The sequence below is a fragment of the Manis javanica genome, chromosome 11 (genome assembly GCF_040802235.1).
Source record: "Manis javanica isolate MJ-LG chromosome 11, MJ_LKY, whole genome shotgun sequence".
Lineage (NCBI taxonomy): Eukaryota > Metazoa > Chordata > Mammalia > Pholidota > Manidae > Manis > Manis javanica.
In genome coordinates, this window is record NC_133166.1 from 24474200 (window position 1) to 24497272 (window position 23073).

The 23073-nt window shown below is 38.9% G+C and overlaps 2 protein-coding genes across 2 annotated transcripts; one reads left to right on the forward strand and one right to left on the reverse strand.

Moving 5' to 3' along the window:
• The first annotated feature begins 1562 nt into the window (after positions 1–1562).
• Positions 1563–2513, forward strand: LOC108408890 (olfactory receptor 51F2). Its single transcript, XM_017679164.3, has one exon. It carries the CDS (start codon positions 1563–1565, stop codon positions 2511–2513), a length of 951 nt encoding a protein of 316 aa, XP_017534653.1.
• A 7128-nt stretch (positions 2514–9641) lies between these two features.
• Positions 9642–10604, reverse strand: OR51S1 (olfactory receptor family 51 subfamily S member 1). Its single transcript, XM_017679173.3, has one exon. It carries the CDS (start codon positions 10602–10604, stop codon positions 9642–9644), a length of 963 nt encoding a protein of 320 aa, XP_017534662.3.
• Between the last annotated feature and the right edge of the window lie 12469 nt (positions 10605–23073).

Genomic DNA, 23073 nt, shown 5'->3' on the forward strand with positions numbered 1-23073 from the left:
TCAGTAAATATGTTTGTTTTAAATTTCTAGAAAATATCTTTCATTCAGAAACTTATTTTCTTCCTAAATATTAAAAATTTTATCATGAATTACCATTGAATTTTCTGATTTTTCATCTCTTGATCATTTTCCCATCTTTAATCTATATTTCTTAAACTGAATTATTTTTTTCATTCATAAGAAATGAAATTCATATTTAGAATGGAGTGCTTCACATACATCGTGGCATCTAACCTTCACAGAAACAAGCAGAAAGAAGCAGATCGGGGCTATTTTCAAACTCCAAAATTTACAGATGAGGAATCTTAGGTGGAAATTCAGGGATATTTGTTAGACTAGTTTAGAGATTCCTCCTATGCATTCCTCAGCCTTATGAATGAAAGTATTGGGGTCATATATGCAGGTTCCAACTCCAGCTTTTCTACTGCTTACCTGCATAATTTGGGGCAAATTATTTGATCACTTCAAACATCCTATATTAAGGATAACAATTTTTTGGACTTCATTGTATAGTTGTGATGATTGGATGAGATTATGGATATGAGTATTATTGTGTCAGGTACATAGTATGTATTCAAGAAATGCTGGCCATTATGGTGTTTTGTGTTTCAGGACTAATTTGTGCTACTGTTTATCAAAATGTAGGGCTTACTGCACTGGGTTAAAATAATGGCAAGGTTTACCTTTTTTTTCTTTTTCTCTCTTCTCCTTCCTTCTTCCCTCCCTGGCCTCTGTCTCTCAGTTTTTTCTTCCCTCCATCCCTCTTTCTCTCCCTCTTCTTCCCTCCCTCCCTTTCTTTCCTTCCTTTCTTCCTTCCTTCTTTCTCCCTATCTTTGTTATATATGTGGTTTCTCTCAACAATTAATGCAGTGCATTATAAAGATTAACTTGGGGGATTATTTGTTGAATCTTAATTTTTTTCATATGAAAAATGTGTATACTTCTACCCACCTCCTGGAGTTGATGTGTGAATAAAATTATATAATGCATGTAGAATGTCAGTAACAAAAGGAACTCTCAATAAGTGGGAGCTATACTTAGTTTTCTTAGGATGGCTGTTTGGACCATCCTGTCATCACATATATAAATGTGTGTCTTGGTGATGTCTTTGACATTTCTGGATGTTTCCCAGAAATACTTAATAATATCTGCATTTCCAATGTGACTTGAATTTTCAGGGCTTTACTTCAGAATCAATAATTTATTTTAAAAGTACTGGAATGAAATTTTTCATATTGTTCAGGTATTCTGGGAAATTTTATAGGCAGGGATGACTTAATTGTGATTTTTCTTGCCACCAAAGAGAATTAAGGATGTAAGAAAATTTGATCTGAAATAATTCAGGGAATTCTGTCTTCTCAATAAATGAGATATACTGAGAGGCAGGGAGAGAGGTTTCCAGAACTAGAAAACTCAGAAAACACTAAAGTTCTTGGAGGATCATCAACAGTAATTCAGCAAATGACAGAGTGCCAGAAAGATGTTCTAAGTTATTAGCTATATATATTTATTACATGTTATAGTCAATTATTCAAACATTCCTGTCTTCTCAGTCCCTCACTATGTTGGTCCTCAATAATACCAATGCTCAGCCTGTGACCTTCCTCCTGATGGGAATCCCAGGCCTGAGAGCAGCCCAGGTCTGGATCTCCATTCCTTTTTGTCTTCTGTACATCATCGCCCTCTCTGGGAACAGCATGATCCTGTTTGTAGTCCTCCGTGAGCAGAGCCTCCATGAGCCCATGTATTATTTTCTCTCTATGCTTTCAGCCACAGACCTGAGCTTGTCCCTGTGCACACTTTCTACTACCCTTGGTGTCTTCTGGTTTGAAGCCCGGGAAATTAACTTAAATGCCTGCATTGCCCAGATGTTCTTTCTCCATGGATTTACTTTCATGGAGTCTGGGATTCTGCTGGCCATGGCCTTTGATCGTTTTGTGGCCATCTGTGATCCACTGAGATACAGCACCATCCTCACCAATGCCAGGATTACACAGATTGGAATGAGCATGCTGACGAGGAATGTTGCTGTCATGTTGCCAGTTGTGCTGTTTGTCAAGAGGCTGTCCTTCTGCAGGTCTACAGTCCTTTCGCATTCTTATTGCTACCATGTTGATCTCATTCAGCTCTCTTGCACAGACAACAGAATCAACAGCATCCTTGGCCTCTTTGCACTCTTCTCCACAACTGGGTTTGACTGCCCTTGCATCTTGCTCTCCTATATTCTGATTATCCAATCTGTCCTCAGCATTGCTTCCTCGGAGGGGCGGCAGAAAGCCTTCAGCACCTGCATATCTCACATCAGTGCTGTTGCCATCTTCTACATCCCTCTCATCAGCCTGTCTCTTGTTCATCGCTATGGCCATTCAGCACCTCCATTTGTCCACACCATCATGGCCAATGTCTTCTTGCTTATCCCTCCTGTGCTCAATCCTATCATTTACAGTGTGAAGACTAAGAAGATTCGAAAGACTATTGCCAAGATCTTAATTCAGAAGCAGCTCCACATCTAATCCTTAGTTATCTCAGAGTAGAGATAAAGCCAATTAGGAATGAGTGTTTTGGTTGAATGGGATAATTGTCTCTGGAGTGCCTAGATATGCCTCCAATAGTCCAAACTATGCAACTTATATATTGTATAATATTTGCTTAGTTTCCTTATCAGTAAGTCATATTAGTACCACCTAAATTATGGTTTTGTTTTCAAGGTAAAGTGAGATAATGTATGTCAACAACTCAACTATTCATATTTGCAAGTAGTATGAGACCTCAATAAAATACTCATTCAGAATCTGCATGAAATTCTAAAAGTAGGAAATTCTAAAATGTAGGAAACATTGTTAATAAACCACTTGTTCTTTTCTGAATGCTTTGCAAAAAGTGTTCCAATTAATTGGAATTTTTTTCTTCTTAAAACTCTTGACTTGAGTTTTAAAACTTCTCTACATGACTCCAAAATAGCAGTACTGTAGAGTGAATCCTAAAAAAATGATGTAATTCAACAGAGGATCTTATGTAGGTAGAATTATTTTGTCTTTTATTATGTATAGGGGCTACAAAATGGCATATCAAGTGCTCAGGATCAGTTATTGTTGCTGTTAGCTGAACATTAAAAGTTGATAATTACTAACAACCCATGACTGAGGATCACAGACTTCCCAATATTTTCCTAAGAGTAACCTTGGTAAAAGCAAACTCATACTTTCAGCTCATGTTTCATCTCTGTCTCTGCCGTTGTGATTGCATCTGTGGACCTGCTGGGTCAGCTCTGATGGAGCCAAGGCTGGCTGATATTTACATGTAGACTCTTTCTCCCTGGTTATTAAGTTCCTTCTCTGAGGTGGGCATTGTTTGGTGGGTATTAGCATGAAATACAAAGATTTTCACCCTCTATGTCCACTTCAATATGTACTTCACATACATCTTCTATAGACTTCTTTATCCCTCTTTTTCCAAGGTTGCTACTTCCATCCACTGACCAACTATCCAGGCCTTTTAGCAAAGTACTAAAGTCCAGATATACTCACATAGCTCAAACAGCCTTTCATTCTACATAAAGTTAACAACAAAGGGCACTGCCAATTATGAGAATTTTCCTTCACTATTCTTTTTTTTATGGAAACCCATTATGTGGGGCTCTGTACCCTGTATTCTATTTTTGGTTAGCACCAACTTGGCCACCAATCTGTCCATGAACCAAGCCTGAATATTTTCCACCTTTTCCAGCAACTTATCGGGAACCCCCAGTGAGGTTATGGATGTGAATTAGTGAAGAGACATCAATATAACAGTGATAGGTGTTATGGGATTTGGGGACAACAATTCACATAATTTATTTATGCTTTTTTTGAACTTGTACTTTGTTCTTCCTAATTTAATTGTTCAAACTTCATAGATGTGATAACAACATGAGAGTTTTCCTAGCTTATAAGTGTAATATTGCCAATTACATACTTAGGCTTCTGTGGGATAATCACAGGTAGAGCTGAAAATCATTGTATTCACTATGGCATAAACTTTGTCCAGAATTACATGAATTACATCTGGCCTCAATAATCTCATAATTTAACCAAAAAAATAACATAATGGTATGTTTGGTTGCCTATTATCAGTGAGAGATTATATTTTATGTCACATAGTCCTCAAAGAATCTGGATATTCTCCTTTCCCCAATGAATGAGTGCATTTGTAAATGGACATACGTCCATTTTGGGGAAGATCTGCATAATTTTATTCCATATTTACGTTGGCATTGCAGATTATTTCATCAAGGCACCAAGACTCATGCTCAGTTAATGGTCTCTGGATATGTACAATGACTTAAATATTTAAAGAGACCGAGGGACCATAATTTCCCATTTGGGTGCTGGATGTCAGTCTGATGCTCAGAAGTTCTTGATTTTAAATGTATTTCACACTGTCTACATAGCTTGTCTCCAAGAACATTTCCATTTATCATGACAGATCGCTGTGGCGCCTCTCACACTGATGGCCATTCTGGCCTTGCTGCTCTCCACAGTATTACATATGCCTTACTTTTTTCTTAAGTGCAGCCATGTGGTCTCAGGATCCCACCATCCTCCCTGTTAATAGGGAGTCCAGTTCAATAGAAGCAGATTTCATTGTCAAGTTCAGCCTGCAGAGCACAGCAACTACTGAACCATTCAAAGATACCAGGTACCCTGTTACAAATGCATTGTTTATTGCCTCAGTGAAGAAGGGTCCTCACTTTCCTCCCAGAGAAGATAGTCATGCGATAAATTCTCTGATCCTAAACAATAAATCCAAATAATTATGTCTTGACATGTCCATCTCCTTGAGATTTCTATAGGCTATAGTATGCCTAGTGGATCTGGCATCTCCATCTAATTTGCTATAGGTCATTATTATGTTCAATTGTCAAGCACCTCTCACAGCTGTGCATTATCACAGTTTCCAGGTATCCTTGATACAATGGTGAACCCCAAATTATGGATAAGTGTTCTCTCAAAAATATTTCTTCTCTATGCCGATTCATATTCATACTGCCAGCCACTTCTGCTGCTGTCCCAGATCTAACACCTTTGAGATCCACTCCTGCATGCATTTATTTGGTTCTAGTTAGTACAATTAGGTAGGTTCTGTGATGACTTCAGTGGTTAAGCTGTTTTATTCCCAAAATGCTAATAGCATTTCTCTTCTTGGGCTTTGCTGAGATCTGACTACTTATTGACTTGGTTATAGTGAGAAGTGACGGAAACAGATCTCCCAGAGGAAAAACATCATCTTATAAGGCATTTCCTTCAGGTTTGTATTTGTAAAGTCTCCAGACCAGATAAAAAAAAATACCCTTTGTAAAATGAGAAAAGAGCTCCTGCAGCTTTGGGATATTCAAAAGTTTCAAGATTTTTCGGCTTATTCATGCAAATGTCAACATCCCATGAGTGAAGATCGTACCACTCCCCCATTTTTTATTCCTGGTGTTTTTCACTGTTCTGCCTTTATAAAAAAAGATCTGTCAAAATTGAGCATTCAGTCTGCCATGCAGCTCTGTTACTTTTCCAGTCAAATTGTTTGCTGAATTTTTAGAACTATATGATCTTTGGCTGAATAAGATAAAGGTACATAGGGGCCCTCTGACTTTCACAGCATAGCCCGAGTTGTCAGTTGTCTATCTTAATCTTATCATTTTCTGTTTTAAGTTTTCCAATACAAACAACAGTTAGCTCATCCCATAGTCTTTACAGTTAGTGTTTTAAGTACAAATGGGAGACGAAATTCGAGATCTCCAGTCATCATATAACCTAACATCTCACCTTCCACCTGAATCCCATCCAATCAACCATAAGTGAGACTCTTACTAACAGTGATGCCATTACATTTTAGGAATCATTGTTAGCACACTGACAACTGGCAACAAGCTCTTAGTTGTCAAATGACCATGTTATTGATAATGCGATTCCAGGGAGTAGGAGGGAGGTCCAGCTGGAATCAAAGAGGAAAGGATGGTAGAATGATACAAAATTTTCCAATCTATTTGGACAGTGTTATTGGTATCTGATCAGGAGACAGAAACCACACAATGATTTGAAAAGGAGAAGTTTAATGTAAATAGTTACATTAACAGGAAAGTAGACTAGTGTGGAAATTGGCTAGTAAGAGTTAAAAGATAATTATAAAGAATCTATAAGAAGCAGATATAAGGAGCAACCATTACTCTTAAGGCAGAATATCCAGTGAAGAGCATTTCTCACCCTCTTCTAAGTCTGTGAAGCTACAAAGGTTCCTTATGGGTGAGGCTTGCCAAAAATCTGCCCCCTGGAAGTGCCTTGGAAGGGATCCCACTGGAAGGTGCCAAGTCTCTGAACTCTTAGGTGCCAGAGAAGCTTATGGCTTCTGGGCACTGCTGGAACTGAGATATGGAGAGGCTGCGCTCTGTAGGACTGTATTACATTTCCACGGTGAGGCTCAGGATAGGGTAGCTCCAGGCTGTGCTTTTGGGATGAAGGCTGGGTGGCCAGTTTGCCCAGTGAGGTTCCAGCTATCTCTTGTCCTACAGAAAAGCCATCCTTGCTCTCTTTTTATTGCTCCTTTGGGTGCAAGCTCTATTTCCCCATCTAATACCATTAGTCAATTAGGGTGACATACTTATCAACTTCTGTTTCTTTATGTTTTGGTTTGTTTTTTAAAACCTCAACTAGAGAAGATAAATGGTTCAGAAAAAGGTTTTCATGGGCCAAGTGTTTTAAGAATAGAGGTATCTCCAGGGCAATGGGAATGTGCTATAAGTATATAAAGCATATAGACGTCGTCTTAGAGAGGGGTTTATTTATAGAGAAAATTTGTCATGATTAAATTCATAGCTTTTTCTGTTAAAATTATAATGTTAACCATCAATAAATAAGGAGAAGGGGCTGGGGCAGCGATTTCAATTGGAGAAAGAAAAATAGGAGAAAGATGATCACTTTATTTCATCTTTTGCCTAAAATTACTTAGGTAAATTTACCTTTTAAGATCAAAATGAATTTAAAGGTCTCTTTTCTGAAATTTTTCATCTGACCTATTTTGCTGACTGTAGCCTTCAACGTCCAGCACAAGCCCTTTTGTGTTAACCTGTAGAGTCAACATCCTTGGCTTAGGTAAACTGGTTCATCAATCTATTGTTACTTCGTTTCCAGCCTAAGGTGTTTTGCTAGATCTTATTTTCTATTCTCTTTCTGAAAATCATATGTCTCTCTATAATGTTACCTCCAGAATTTTCCTTTTATTTATTTCCAATTTTCAAAGTTGAGGGTTAAATTAAAATTGATACCTCTTCTGAACTTCAGGGTCCACAATATCAGGAATGCTTGTGCCCCGGCTTTCTTTACTCCTCTCTGAGTTTAAAAGCCTTTAGTGGCCAAAAAATGTAGAAGACCTGGATATCAGACAATGAAGAAAAGAGGAGTTTTTGATAAATCTGAGAGCTTGTAACCTCCCTGAATCCACTCAAATTTAAAATAAAATTAGGCATTGTGATGACAAATTGAATATATCTGTCTGCAGAATTCCATACAAAATTTGTGATAGTCTTAGGTTGATTCTACTTAATGTACACTTAATCTTAGAGCTGCAACTGGATATAGGCTGCCTCCCCAGTATCTAAGACAGGCTCTCCTCAAAGACTGCCCCTGATGTGGGGACAGGATCTCAGGAGTTAAATCTGTGACTGTGAATCAGAATCTGCTCTCTGCATTTTCTTAGGAGATCCCATTACTGACAGTGATGAGGCTAGGGAGTCATTTAAAAACCACATAGAAATAAATTTAAAACAAGTAATTTTATTGAAATATATTAAGAAGGTGTTAATAAGTCAATCATATATTCTTGGATGTGAAAACTTACACCACAAATGTTGATTCTCTTACATTTAATCTATAAAAATAATGTAATTCATGTTAGAATTACAAAGCTCTTGTTTGTTTTGTAAGAAGGTGTCACTTTATACCACATATTAGGTACATCAAAATGTGAAGCTACTTCAATAGATCAGGGATATGTGATTATTTGTATGATATATATACATATATCAAAATCTGTAAAAAGATCTGTAAAGCTATGTACACATACACAATTTCAATACCCCTTACCAGGAAATAGCTGAATAAATTGCATTTCATCTATGCCATGAAATATTATGAATATTCAAATAAATTATATTCATACTTATTTACTTGGAGGGATTTCTACCACCATAAGAAAAACAACATGCAAAAAGGCATATAGAATGTATTTAACTTTTGTGTTATACACAAAGCAAGCTCCTGGTATATGTGTTAATAATTGTAAGAACATAAAAAGAAAAAGCATTAGGATATTAACCATGTTGATAGAATAAAACTGTAATTATATTGTGTTACTCTCCTTTTGCTGCACACGAACCCCCCACTCTCATTGCTTACAGCTACAGAATTTACTGTAATGCTCCCTAATCATCAGGTTGACAGAGGTCCTCTTGATCTAGGTTGCTCTGACTTGATGGCCCTGCTTCAGGTCTCCAGTCAGGTAGGACTGGCTCCAGGCTGTATGTTTGGCTCAGGACTGCACCCTGTGTCTCTTCCTGGGGACTGGGTTGAAGAGACTGAGCTGTACATTACTGATAGCACAAGAACCCCACTGCAGAATCCCACTCAGGCCACTGCTCTTATCATATCCACTAACATCCTATTGACCAAAGCAAATGATATGAATTAAGTTGACAGTGAAAATCATGTGTCTAAGCTCAAAAGGAAATGAAGGAGTGAGTGTTCAGTCTGCCTTCTCTGACCCTCATGATTTCGGTGCACATGTATAATAATACTACTAGCAGGAAGTAAAGAATTAAGACCAATAATTTAATTTACTATGTGTAAGCTTCCATTTACATAAAACTTCACATTTGTTAGTGTTCACTAAAAAACAATTATGTTTTCTTAAACAAATTCTTTAAAAATGTAAAAAATCAAATATTTGATATGATTTAAGATAATTTTTATTCTTTTTCTGAATTATTTAAAATTTTAATTGTAAATATGCATATGTATTCAAAAATCATAGTAACATTTCCAAACTTAGTGAAGAGTGAAAAAAATTTTCTTTCCATCTTCTTTTTCCTCACCTGACCAGAGTTATACAGTGCATCTCTTGGTATGAAAAACTTAAATAAGATACTTACTGGTTTACTCATTCATCCAATTTCTATGAATAGGTCAGAGTCTCCACTTGCAAAGGTCCAACACTATTTGAAAGTCCTCCATCTAGATAAGTGAAATGTTTCTGTCTTCTCTTTCTTTTGCCATGTAGCTGCTTAACTCCTCCAGTTTCCTCAGTTAGTAGGGGTTAGATGTGGTGGTAGATAAACAAAACAAAGCAATGGACACACACTCGGATGGTTGTGACAAGTCCTTAGATTCTGGCCCATTTTTTGCCATGGATCTGCAGTGGAACAGTGGGTAGAGCACTGCCACCCTCTGGGAGCTCCAGTCAGTACACACATGCACACTTCCAGGGACAGGCAGATACGTCCATGCAGTTGTGCTCATGCACACCTGCATGACCATTTCATGTACTGTGAACTGAGTTCTCAGGCATGGAAACCTTTGTATCAGTAGCCTTGAGCCACCAAATGTGGAGGGACATCATTCTCACTGAGCACAACCCACCTTCCTGGGCTGTAACCTCTTGAGTATTTTCTCTCTAATCTCCTTCATCTTGATACTATAGAGAATAGGATTTATCAGTGGAGGAAGCAGGAAGTGGACATAGGAAAGAAGAGAATGGGCGGACTGAGGGATTGGCACCCTAAGATGGCCAATGAGTGCCAAGAGGATCATGGGCACATAGAAGAGGAACACAGCAGAGAGGTGGGTGGCACAGGTTTGGCCAGCTTTCCAGCGATCCTCAGATGCCAAAGCTTGCAATACCCTGCCAATTAGGCCATAGGAGAAGAAAATAAGCAGAGGGTCCAATCCCATGGCTGACAGGACCACAAAGAGGCTATAGACTGTACCCCATGCTCCTGGGCAAGCCAAACGGGCCATATCTGGATGCAAGCAATATGAATGGGTCAGAACCTGTGGGTGGCAGTAGGGCATGTGGGCCAGGAGAAATGGCAGGGGTAGATGGAGACCCAGGCATCGGAAGGCAATGACCAGGCCAATCTTGCTAATTACATCACTGGTGAGGAGTGTTGGGTAGTGGAGAGGACGGCAGATGGCTAGTACCCGATCCAAGGCCATGGCAAGCAAGGCAGAGGACTCCAATACAGAAAAGATGTGAACAAAGAACATCTGGAGGAGGCAGGCTGAGGCAGGGACAGTGTGAGCATCAGCAAGGGCAAGACCCAGCAGAGTGGGCATCAGGGCTGTGGCCAAGCCAACATCAGACACACTAAGCAGGAAGAGGAAGAAGTACATTGGGCGGTGCAGGGTGGGCTCCAGGGCAATGATCCAGAGGATAGTACTGTTGCCCAGGGTAGAGAGAAGGTAAATAGTGATGAGGGGTATCGTCCACCAGGAGGGCACAGACGACAGGCCTGGCATGCCCACCAGTAGGAACGTGGGGGCCATTGAAGTGCTGCTATTGAGAGCTGCCTGGAATGTTGGCATGGTTCGGGATTCCACTTTGAGGTCTGGAACCTGAAAACTGATTAGAAGGTTTATGTTTACTTAATCTTATGACACATTTGTATGATTCTTTCTAAAACAACCTGCTTCCTCCCTCCCCCGCTCTTTGCATATATGCACATACACATTCCCTTCCTACATACACATATATTCTAGTGTCTGTGCTATAGTCATCTCTTGTCTTGGAGCTTTTTCTTAGCTATCCTCAAAGCTGTTCCTCTCCCTAAATTGTTTTCTCTTTTCCTTTTACCTTGCCTTTCCCTGTAGTTTTTTCCCAAATTATCTCCCTCTCTTAATGGCAAACATCTGGGCGAAGGTATATACTTTTCTCAGTCCCAGATATTCCAACTTCTGTGCTGCTTTAATATACTCACATTTCAATTCATTTTAACTGCATTCATATAACTCACCAGTTATAACTTTATTACTAAATCAAGGGGCACTCATTTTTGCTAAACTGACATCTATCAATCAGCTTTGACTGTTATGAATCTGTTTTCTCCTTTTCTTTTTAATTCTGCTTCTCAGAATTAACTTCTTAGCTCACCTTGCTATATACCTCATCCAAGTTATGGGACCCTGAAAGACACCAAATAACCGAAGCAATGTTGGGAAGGAATGAAGCTGGATACATCACACTTCCTAGTTTCAAATCACATTACAAAAATGTAGTAGTTAAAACAATATAGTTCTGGAATAAAATCAGACATATAGACCAATGGAAAATAATGGAATGCCACAAATTAACTCATACATATATGGTCAACTGCTCTTCAACAAGAATGCTAAGAATACTTAATAGGAAAAGGACAGTCCATAACAAACTGGAACTGGGAAAACTGGATATCCACATGCAAAAGAATTAAATTGTACTTGTACCTTACACCATAAACAAAAATCAATTCAACATGAATTAAAGATTCAGATATAAACCCTGGAAGTGTAAAATTGCTAGAGGGAAACGTAGGAAAAGAGGTTCAAGATACTGGAATTGGCAATGATTTCTTGTATATGGTACCAAAAGTACAAGCAACAAAAGCATGATTGGACTAGTGACACTACATCAAACTAAAAACTGCACAGCAAAAGAAACAATCAACAGAGTGAAAAGGCAACCTGCAAAATAGGGGAAAGTATTTGCAAAGTATGTAGCTGGAAATCTAATGTCCAAAATATAAGGTATTTCTGCAACTCAATACCAAAAAACAAATAACTCATTTATTAAAAGGGCAATGGAACTGAATAGAAATTTCTCCAAAAACATACAAATGACCAACAGGTTTAAAAAAGATGCTTAATGTCACTAATCATCAGGGAAACGCAAATCAAAACCATAATTAGGTATCACCTCACACCTGTTAGGATGGCTATTATAAAAAATAGAGCTGACAAGGATGTGGAAAAATTGTAACCTTCATGCACTGTTGGTGGGAATATTAAGTGGTACAGCTACTATGGTAAAATAGTATGGTGGTTCCTCAAAAAATTAAAAATAGAATCAGTATATGATCCAGCAATCTGGCTTCTGGGTGTATATCCAGAAACATTAAAATCAAGATCTCAAAGGATATCTGCAGTCCCATGTTCACTGCAGCTTTATCCACAATAGCCAAGATATAGAAACAACTTAAATGTCAACCATGGGTAAATGGTTAAGGAAAATATTATATATATATTATGTTATATGTATAATATTCAAAAATATTATTTATCAAACATAATATATACATGTTATATATAATACATATACATATATATATAAATATACACCTACACATTTATATATGTATACACATACACACAAGGAATTGTATTCACTTTAAAAAAAATGGTCGATTTCCTACTATGTGCAACAACATGGAGGGACCTGGAGGACAGTACACTAAGTGAAGTAAGCCTGTCACAGAATGACGAATGCATAATTCCACTTGTATGAAGTATATAAATAGTCAAACTCACAGGAACATAGAGGAGATTGTTGGTTGCCAGGGTCTAGGGGAGGAGGAAGCAGTGTATTTCTGCTTGACAAGTATAATGTTACAGTTATGCAAGATCAAGAAGTTCTAGAGACCTTCTATACAACACTGTGCCTGGAGTTACTAACTTAAAAATCTATTAAGAGATTAGATCTTATCCTAAATGTTCCTACAACAATAAAAAGAAAAAAGTCAAAGCTAAAAAAAACTAATATAATCATGGTACCATATATGAAGTTAAAAGATAAGGGAAAGAATGGGACAGTGTCCCAGAATAAGACAATATTTGCAGCTTACATTATTTTAAACAGATTAGAATTCTACGTATACGAAGAACTATAAATAAATATGAGATTTGTAGTCTAATATAAAATCTGGCAAAATTTGTTCTTTTCATATGAGAATAAGTACAAATGCTAAACAAATGTATAAGAAAATTGATCTCAGTAGTTATTAAAAGAATACATATTTTTAAAATGATAAAACATTTTCTACTATCATATGGGATAAAGTCAGAAAATTTGATAAAATTATATGCTGGAAAAGACAGTGAAAGACTGCTTTTAATCAAGGCTGTCAAGATTATAAAACTGTAGCCCTTTTGAGAGTAATTTGGGGAAACCCATGAAAACAGGAAATTTACTTGATTTGGCAATTCTAGTTTTTGATATATTGATGAGAGAGAAAGACTCTCATATGCACACAGAGGGATAAAAAAGACTTTTTTTGGAAGAGGAAAAAAAGTAGAGTTCTTTATAATTTTTAGTATTCTGATAACTAAGTGGAGAGATTGTCATGATGCATAATAGTCTCAACAGTTAAAATGAAGATACATTGTTGAGTTTAAAAATACATAATTATTTATGCGTCTTGGTATCATATATGTTTTTAAATCCTCCTAAAGTGTCCTGTCTCCCAGAAAACTGTGTTTGTATGTAATTGCTTAGAAGACCTGGAAGGATTTGCATTAAATGGATCTGATTAATGTAGCAAAGTCCAGTAGAAGGAGACTAATATTGAATTGAGGACAGGATTCAAGGATGATTTTGGCCTTAACTCTAATACTTTATTTTTTCTTGGAAAGATATATTCTCATATCAAATGAGTAACTCTCAATTATTCAGTAAACTCCATTGGCTCATCTCAGTTTTTTCTCCTGTATACCCACCAACAGTACCACGGTCTTTGCTGAGGCTTTCATTTGTGTTGTCTGGATTGGTTTCCCTGCTGCCAATTCTTCTGCCTTCCAATCCTTTTTTTCCATACAGACCCCACAGTGTTATTTCTAATTTAAAATCTAATAATGTGGCTGTGGTATAATTCCTTAAAACCGTCTGATTTTCCACTGCTTTAAAATAAAGTTTATACCATTGTTTGTCATGGAACTGTCTTTACCATCTGGCCCCAAACAACCTTTCTTGCTTAACCCATTTCTACTGTATTTCTAACTATGCATTTTAGTCTTCCAGAACTACTGTGACTCCTCAGACTTTTACACTTTCAAAAAATATATTTAATTTTGGAATTTCTTTCTCCATCTCTGTACCATCATACCTCACTTATGTCAGGAAGTTACAACTCAGTTCTTCTCATCTCTGAACACTTATTAATATTCCTTTTTGTGCCTTCCTTCTCAATGGACTGTTATTTCCTCAAGAGATGGTTCTTTATTTTATTTTATTTTATTCATTGTTCTGAGTCCAGTTCCTGGTTTATATTAAGGTTCAAATAAATACATTTCACAAATCTTTTACACTTCCATTTTGTACTTTTGCACTTGTATTTATCTAAATTCTCTGCTGGATTTGATCCATCTTTCTGAAATCCCACTTAGTTTTATTATTCAATAATGACCATGTTTCTCAAAACTTTCCCATCCACCCCTTAAGCACATCTCATATAAGTTTCTCCAAAGTGTTATTCTTTCCTCTAGTGAAATCTTTTCTTCCCAACATATTTCTGTCCCCACCCTCTTTTCCTATGACTCTCAAAGTCTCCATCTCTCCACCTGAAGTGTCTCCTAGGGGGAGCTTCTTCTGAGTGCTCGGGCTTGCCATCCAGAGGAGAGAGTTTCTTGGTATATACCCAACACTCCACAGAACACTCCTGTGCGTTAAAGACAGTGAGGTAGCAGGTATGCTTAATAGAAGGTAAAGCAGAAAGAGATTTGGAACAGGTGCCTGTTGAAAAAAGCCTGTGAGGCTTTTGTGGGGTATTTAAGCCGCTCCATGGAAACTCATATCTGACAGGCTCACTCCTCCCCAGGATTGTGGAAGTGATCTTATACATACCTAACTAGCACATATATCATCTCTCTTTTACACTATTCACACACAAAAGGATACTCAGGTTTTGTAATCAATGTGCATGCCCACCTATAACATAGACATCTATGCGTGCTCTCACACACATGAATACACACACACACACACACTTATCCATATTAATACACAGAAACACGTATGCATTCATACACTCATGTAAAGAAGGTTTCTATTTCTGAACAGAAATATTTGAGGCAGATGCTTATTAAATTAACAAGTATTCAAACAAAAATGTAACTCAGTCACACATGCATTCAAGGATATAGAAATATTCAAACTCTCATTCCCAAAGGTATGAGCAATTATGAATATATACTAATATATATGCTTATATACATGAAAAGGAAGGTGAAGACAAAAGCACCTGTATGCACACTTATGTTGTTTTCATATATACACATCCCCACAAATTGTGAATGGAAAATGCTCTTAACCAATCTTTTACCACCTCATACAATCACAGGCAGGTAAATTCAAAAATGGATTCATTTTTCCAAAGCTGACATATTCAGTCAATGAGTAACTCTTTTCTCTTCATACATACACATATTCATCAGATGTTCACCAACATCCCTTCAATATGCAGCACATGGATCGTAAACACACATCTCATAACACTCATTTAAGCAGTTTCTTATTTTACTTCAAATATTCAGCTCCCTTTTCCTCAAACTGAAATCTTGCTTTCTACGGATTTAATTCTGCAATTCAAAACCAAAAGTGGAAGTATTGTCACCAAAAGACATTTATGAATACTGAATGATATTTCCTAGGAGAGGACAAAAATTTCATTCATTATCAGATTAGTTCCCTGCCATCTGAAAGACAAACAGCTAAGGTTACTAAAGGGATGGAACATGGGATATTTGTTTACAGGGGAGATTTGATGTTGGTATAGTGGAGAGATCTGAGCAGCCACAATAGAGAGGACAGAGTACTCTGAACAAATTTTCTCACTGTACATTTGCGTTCAGACCTGGTCCTGGCTATTGGGACCCTCACCACAATTATCCCTGCTACTTACCAGACCAGCACTGAAGAGTGTGTGTCAGACAGGACCTTTGGTTGCAGATGACTGTGGCTTCAAGAAGTGACTGATGTAAGAAAATTTGTAGCAGCAATGCTGCAGGAGTTGGACCATAGGGGATAAACCAGACTAGGAAGAAATTGCTAAGAGAGTGAACTTATCTCCAAGGCAATGATTGTCCCTCATACCCTGAGAGACCCCCATCTGTCTCAACTTTAACCCTGGCTGTACTGAAAGCACAGTGCTGAGCACCAAGCAATCCGCTGGAGACAGGTAGTGTGAGATCAAATCAGGTACCTTATTAAATGTGGATATTTTAAGAGACTGATACATATAGGAATCATAAAAATCAACAAGCATAGCATATGGGATGGAGGAATAATGCAATCTAGAGAAGAGAAATGATTAGGTAAGTCATAGAGCCTAAATTTAGATCATAACCTCCCATATTCTTAGTCTCAAATATTTGTGGCAATAATCAGTTCTGCTCCCTACATTCAGATTATTTCTCGTGCTTTATCTTTATTTGGGATGCCAATGGGATTTAGCCTGGCCCTGGGGAACCTAGGGACAAGAACCCCAGCAGATTATCACTGGGCAAGATAGGCAGAAAGCCAGCCGACATGAAGGGGACAGAAGATGCACCACTGGGGTTTCAAGGTCCCTACATTCCACCCTCCGGAGGTTTTGGTCACTGGTAAACTTAGAATAGCACTCTACAGCTTTAAGAAATCCTCAGTGATATATTCGGTTATCAAAGTCTTCCACGTGACTTCCTAGTGCTGAAGTCTTGATGTTAATTGTTGGGTCCCAACTCCAAATACTACACACTTGGTCATAATTAATCCTTGCCTTAGTGCCTGCAGTTATCTCTGCCTTCTCTCCATTTTCCCTCACAGGAGACATTCACCCTTACTAGAACTCAGACGCTGCCAGCTCCCATAGTCTTTCTAATATATTACTCCCTTTAAAGAATCTCTTCCTTTTTTTGAACCTCTCTGCATCCCTTTAGCATAACTGGTACATTATTATTATTACTCTTCCCATGCCTTTCTACTACTCTGTGAGCTATTTGAAGGCAAAGACTATCTTTTATATTTTTTCCTCCTACAACAGTATCTTTCAATTACACATGAAATGAGTTTGATGAATTTCTTGAGCTGCCTTGAAGAGTCAGCTTGTATAAAAATTTCTCTCATCCAGTTTCTGAGCGCCGTGCTCCCTGTGCTCTACAAAAGGCATGGCACCTTTCTGATCTCTCCACTCTCGCAGCCCGTATCCCCAGTCCCAATCTCATATTCAACTCTTCCAAAATTGAAATGACTTTCTGAGAATGGTCAAATTCTCTGCCCTATTTCTTTTCTGTCCTTCCAGAAAGAAACAGTAACTTCCACCCCTATTTCTCCTCCTTTTTCCTCTCTTCCTTGTTTCCTCTCCCCACTTACTCTACTCTCCCTATTTCCCTTATCACTCTTACCCTTGTCTTATGGTGCCTTCCTCCCACACCTGCTCCTCCCTTGCTGTGGCTCACTCACCACCCTTGGTGCTCCCAGTGACCCTTACACACTTTGGTGTTCTAGTGCAGTACCTCAAGCGTATTTTTTATGCAGCCTGTTGAACCCCATCTGGGGGAGTGGGTGGGGTGTGGGTACAGGAAAGGTGAGCACAGGTGTCCAGCCCCTTGTTGCCACAGCCCCATAGGGAGTCTCAGTGAGAATGCTGTGGTTAGTTGAGGGCTGTTGTTCTGCCCAGAGGAAGCACCATGATGACCTTTGAACCACAGCAGGAAAGGAAGAATCCCTCCATTCCTGTCACCCGTCCTTTTGCTCACAGCCCATGAAGCAAGTCCTCTCTAGCCACACTGATCCTGGGTTCAGAGCCAGATAGTTCCTGATGTCCTGGCTCGTCCTGGCCTGTCTGCTCTTTGGTCCTTACCACGACCTCTCCCCAGCCTTTTCTTCCAGAGAGCAGATAATGAGCCCCAGAGAGTGCCCTAGGCTCAGTCCACAGGGACGCCTTCTCTCTGTTGCTGTCTTTGTTTTGTGTAATTGCCTTCAGCTAGGTGGAGTACCACATGGTGCTAATGGCTCTGAGGTCATGTGTCCCATCTCTGCAGAGATCACCTGTCATTTTGCTTTGCATCCTCATGCTAAGGCTTGAACGAATTCAGAGATTACCTGGACTGTAGGATGGTCTGTTATCCTTGTGGTCTGCTCCCCGCCCTTGGCCGCACACACACACTGTCGGAGCTCCCTGAATGACAACAGCCAGCTTGATGAGACCCCTGCTGCTCTGGCCCAGTCATTGTGGCTCACTCCTTAATTCTTTCTTCCCTGTACTTTGTATATTTGTCATTCTCCCTGCCATTTCTTGTTCTTTATAGATGCCCTGTTTTCTGATGGATCAAGTATCATCAGGCACCCCTAATCCCCATGCCAGCTTGTGGCTTTTCCTTCACATGCAAGCAGCCCAAATCCTGGTAAACAGCCTGTGCACTCATTGTGTGCCAGGCCATCTCTTGCCCCTCCCCTCCCTGAGATCGTTCAGTGGTGTTTTTGTTCCTGTAATCCCTGCAGCAGACCTGCGTAACCAGATCCCAATTTGGGGTTATCCTGGCTCATCCCTGTAACTTCTACTCTCTTGCAGGAGATGGTGCATTAATCTCTATCCCCAGGGTCCAGCTAAACTTCTCCTGCACTCAGGTTACTGCATCCCTCCTCTCATTGCCTTCCATACAATTCTAGCTCATGTGATCCATTGGACCTGGAAGCTTTCCTCAAACTCTCCAGCTGAAGTTTGACCCCTTGGTGAAGGGAGCTGAGGACAATGACTAAGGGAGCTCTGGCTCCTCAGACCACCCACAACCCGAAATCGAGGTCCTGTCTCAGGCCCGCTGTTGAACTGTGTGCGCCATCCCCTCTCCTCTCATCACCTGGGCCCACAGCTTTCTCTCCCATGACCTCTAAACCACAGAATAGGCTGCACAGCTCTTTGCACTCATCTCCTTTATGTTCAGTATAGCGATTTTTTAATGTGATGGGTGAATATGGACTAAATAAGTTGTAGGGAGGGACAGAATTAAACCTTCCTTGGGTCCCTCCTTTCCTCAGATCAACATGTGTGTCATAGGACATTATATTTCGGGAGCCCACAGGATGGTGCTGTGGTTTTCAGATTTAGGCCATGCAGGGAAAGATCCTCACTCTGCCACTTTCTAGGTGTAAGGCTGTGGACAAGCTCCTTTACATCTCTGAGCTTCAGTTTCCTTACTAGTAGAAAGAGTTTAGATACAAGGCGAGTGAAGTGCCCAGAACAATGCCTAACTCCTATTGTGCACTGTATTTGTGCATCAGTCTCAGCTCTCTAATCTCCCCATTTTGTTGTCTAAAGAGGCTTTCTCGAAACAGATAATTTTGAGCACCTGACTTATGCCAGGTATTCTAGGCTACAGTCATAAATAAGGGAGGTAAGACCCCTTCTTCTCCCCATCTTACCTTCCAGTAGGGAATGATAGACAATACAGGAGTAAACAATTATAACAATTCTAGATGGCTATATAGCAGATCTATGAATCAAGCAGAAAATGGTCATGGGATAATAAATGGAGAGTGGCTGAATACCATAGAAAAGGTAACATTTCTGAAGGTGATATATAAGCTAAGACCTAAATATTGAGAATGACCAGCCTGTGGAGATAGGGAGGAAATGTGTCCTAGGCAGGTATACTCAGGCGATGAGGCAGGGCTAAGCTTGGCACTGCCAAAGAGCATGAAGGTGGCCAGTATACATGGCATAGAAGGAGAAGGAGATTAAAAAAGGAAGATGTCGGAGATACTTACAGGGTTATGTCCTATAGTGTCATGGTTACATGACACCCAAACATGGTTAAGAGTTTTTATTCTAAGTGCAGGTAAAGACCCTAAGATGTTTTAAAAGTAGAGAATATAAAGATGCAAATAGTGATTTTAAAAAGTTCCTTCCACTTATCATTTGGAGTAAGAATGGACTTCAGAAGATTAACGTGGAAGCAGGAAGAACATAACATGGAAGACCATTTAAGGGACAACTTTCAATACAGGTCTGAGTAGAGGAAAAGTGATTTAATATGCTTTTCAAGATGTATAGTTCTACATTTGTATGTACAATTATACACTTAAATAAGGTTTAGATTCTTCTTTCAGTCAGAAAAGAACTTAAAAAATTATTTTCATACTCCCTGACAAATATGTATCCATTTTCAGCTTTGAAGTTGTTAAAAAAGAGAGAGATGGTAACATCTGTTTAGTTCTGTATTTGTGCTGGCAGTATATGACAGAAAATTAATATAAAAGAAATTAGAATATATGTGAGATACAAAACATCAACCTGTGCAAACTACAAAAATAAATGGAAGTTGAGAGATTGAAATAAAATTATAGTGATTCAACTAACTCAAAAACCTGATTTGTCAGTGTAGAAAAAAAATGTGAAGTAGAGCACAGCTGTGCTGCAAAATGACACATTTATAGTAAGTAGTGGAATATAGGGGTTAAGATACTGCAAGTTGAGCAATTCCACATGGTGATTTCTTCAAACAGTATTAAAAACTGTTTATATGAAATAGAGATGAATTTTATTTGAGAAAAGGAATTTTCACACTCTGACAGTCTATGGTTTTGGAAGAGTAGGACGATCATGTAGATAAATGGCAGGTGAATTATAGTGCTTTAGTGTATCAGCCTCATTCTACATGAGCATTTCTTCTTTACCTAGTCAAGGTGATCTTCAAGACCCAGAAGTCCAAAGCACACCTGGGACAGGAAGGAGCCCCTGCTCTATTATTTCCATCCTGAGTAATGTCTACAGTTATATTCTTATAATTACACCAAGAATCTGGGCCACTTCCCAATGTGGTCCTCTTTTCTCTTTGGAATATGAAGGTGATAATTTTCAACAATATCCAGTTCACAGGAGTATTAAAATCATGAGAATTTGCAAGGGTTATAATGGTTTAAGTACAAATGAAGTGAGGTAAGTCAGATAACTGATAAAGCTCAGAATTAATATTAGATATTATTGTTATTATTTATGTTGCTGCTGGTGTTATTCTTCAGAGGCCAAGTAGGGACAGCATTATCTGAAGGTGGTAATTGGATATTGTGGAATATTCACTGGCCTCTGATTGATTGGTGCATTTATTAAGGACTCTCTGAAGGGCCTCTTGTTTTCCTTTTGCTCAGAACATGATTCAGTGTATTAGTATGATATTGAAAACTGAAAAATCCAGGTGAAATATAAGGAAAAAGTCATTAGGGAATCATTTCAACTTTGTAATCCTTTTTAAATTGAAAAAATCATGGAGTCACTTTTCCTTGGGACATTTTTGATAGTTTTGCTGTGTTTTGAGAAAAATAAAGACCAGTATTGTTCATTTCAGGGCATGAAAAGAGTGAGGTGGCTAGGATGGCCTCGAGAGACTGGGATTAAGCACTAACAAGCCTTTGAAACTCCCTGCCTCCCAAACACTTACACATAAACAAGCCCACCTTTTCCTAATGGTCTCTCCAATACTATCTCATTTCCCAGATGTGAGAATCTCAAGAGTGATTCTGCAGCCCTGCAGAGAGAGCTCCTCTGCCTGGGAAGCTCTTGAGAAATACTGTTCATTGGTCTGTGAAGCTCTCCATGGGGAGTGTTTCGCAGCAATTCAGCAAATAAAGTCCTCATGTGGGCACTAGCAATGGTTTTGGCAGGCTGCTTAAGAACTGTCTTCCAGCTAGGGATATTCTAGTAACCAGGTAAGTTTTAGAGCAAAACCAGAGGATAAGGTTGGCCTAGCAACAGAATATTTTAGGATATTGTCACTGAAGTTGCTGATTGTCTCCCAGTCACTTCTCTCTGATTTGCCTTATCTTTCCTTTGTCCTTCATTCTCCAACCCCCACACTCCAAGGCCTTGTGTTCCTGCCGTCTTTCCACTCACACCTCATTCTCATTCACACCCATTAGAGAAGGACAAGTCTCTGACTTTACAGTGAATAGATCACCTTTTCTAAGAGATGGATACATATCAGATCCTCCAGGGTAAATTAATTGTCTTAGAAAGTAGGGACCTCCTAGTCACTGGAAGTGATGTAGGCAGACAATTAAGTGTTACCTTCGGAACACTGCATGGGTGTTTCTGTATTGGTTAGGCATTGTACTTTTAAAATTCCTTTCATCTAAAACCCTAGAAGGATTGGAGTTTGAGAATTTTACCCTTGAGAAAGGGATCTGTGGCTCTCCTATCAGGTGAGGGGTGGTCACAATTAATGTCTACATCAGGAGGGGTTTTCTTCCTGTTTCCTCAGGCCTTCCTTGCCTATCTTACATCCTGATATGATGAAGAGTAAACTTCTCCTTTTAAGGCCAGTCCCAATCTTTTTCTATCATCTACAAATACCCTAGAATACCTAGAAATCTGGAAGCCTCTGTAGTACTCACAGCAAATGGAAGAATGGTTTTCACTTGTCTGCTTGCTGCTGCCCACATAATAGAGAAATGTAATTTAAAAAAATTTTTCACTTGCTCTTACAATTGAGGATCTATAATGAAACTATATAGTTTGTGATGGTCTGGGGACAGATACAGAACACTTACTCTGTTTTGTCATAAATGTAGCAGTAGGGACAGCAGATGGTCAGGACTAGATGAAAGTTTCAAAAGAAGAATTTGGGATCTAACTGCCTAATCTTCAGGGGTAGACTGGAACTCCTCCAGTTTTCTAGATCTTGGACAATATAGATAAAGAATACAATCTAAGGACACATATTAGGGAGTAAGCCTCTTGGCTGCAGGATGCAATTTTACTTGGTTTTCTCTAAATGAACCCTTAAGTTCCCACTGCACTTACTTGTAATTTTCCTCAGCAAGGCTGTTCCTTCTCCCTGTAATGATGTGTTTTGCTACTAACTATGCATTATTTCATGGCAAGTTATTTTCTTTATGGAGGCTTTAGTTTCTGTATTAGTAAAATGTGAAATAGATCAGCTTTTACTTCTGCTGGTCTTTGGATCTTGTTTTTCTCTTCTTCTCCTTCTCCCTGCCCCCACCTCATTTTCTTCTTCCCTCTTATTTGTCTACCTCTTAAACTTCTTCTTATTTACA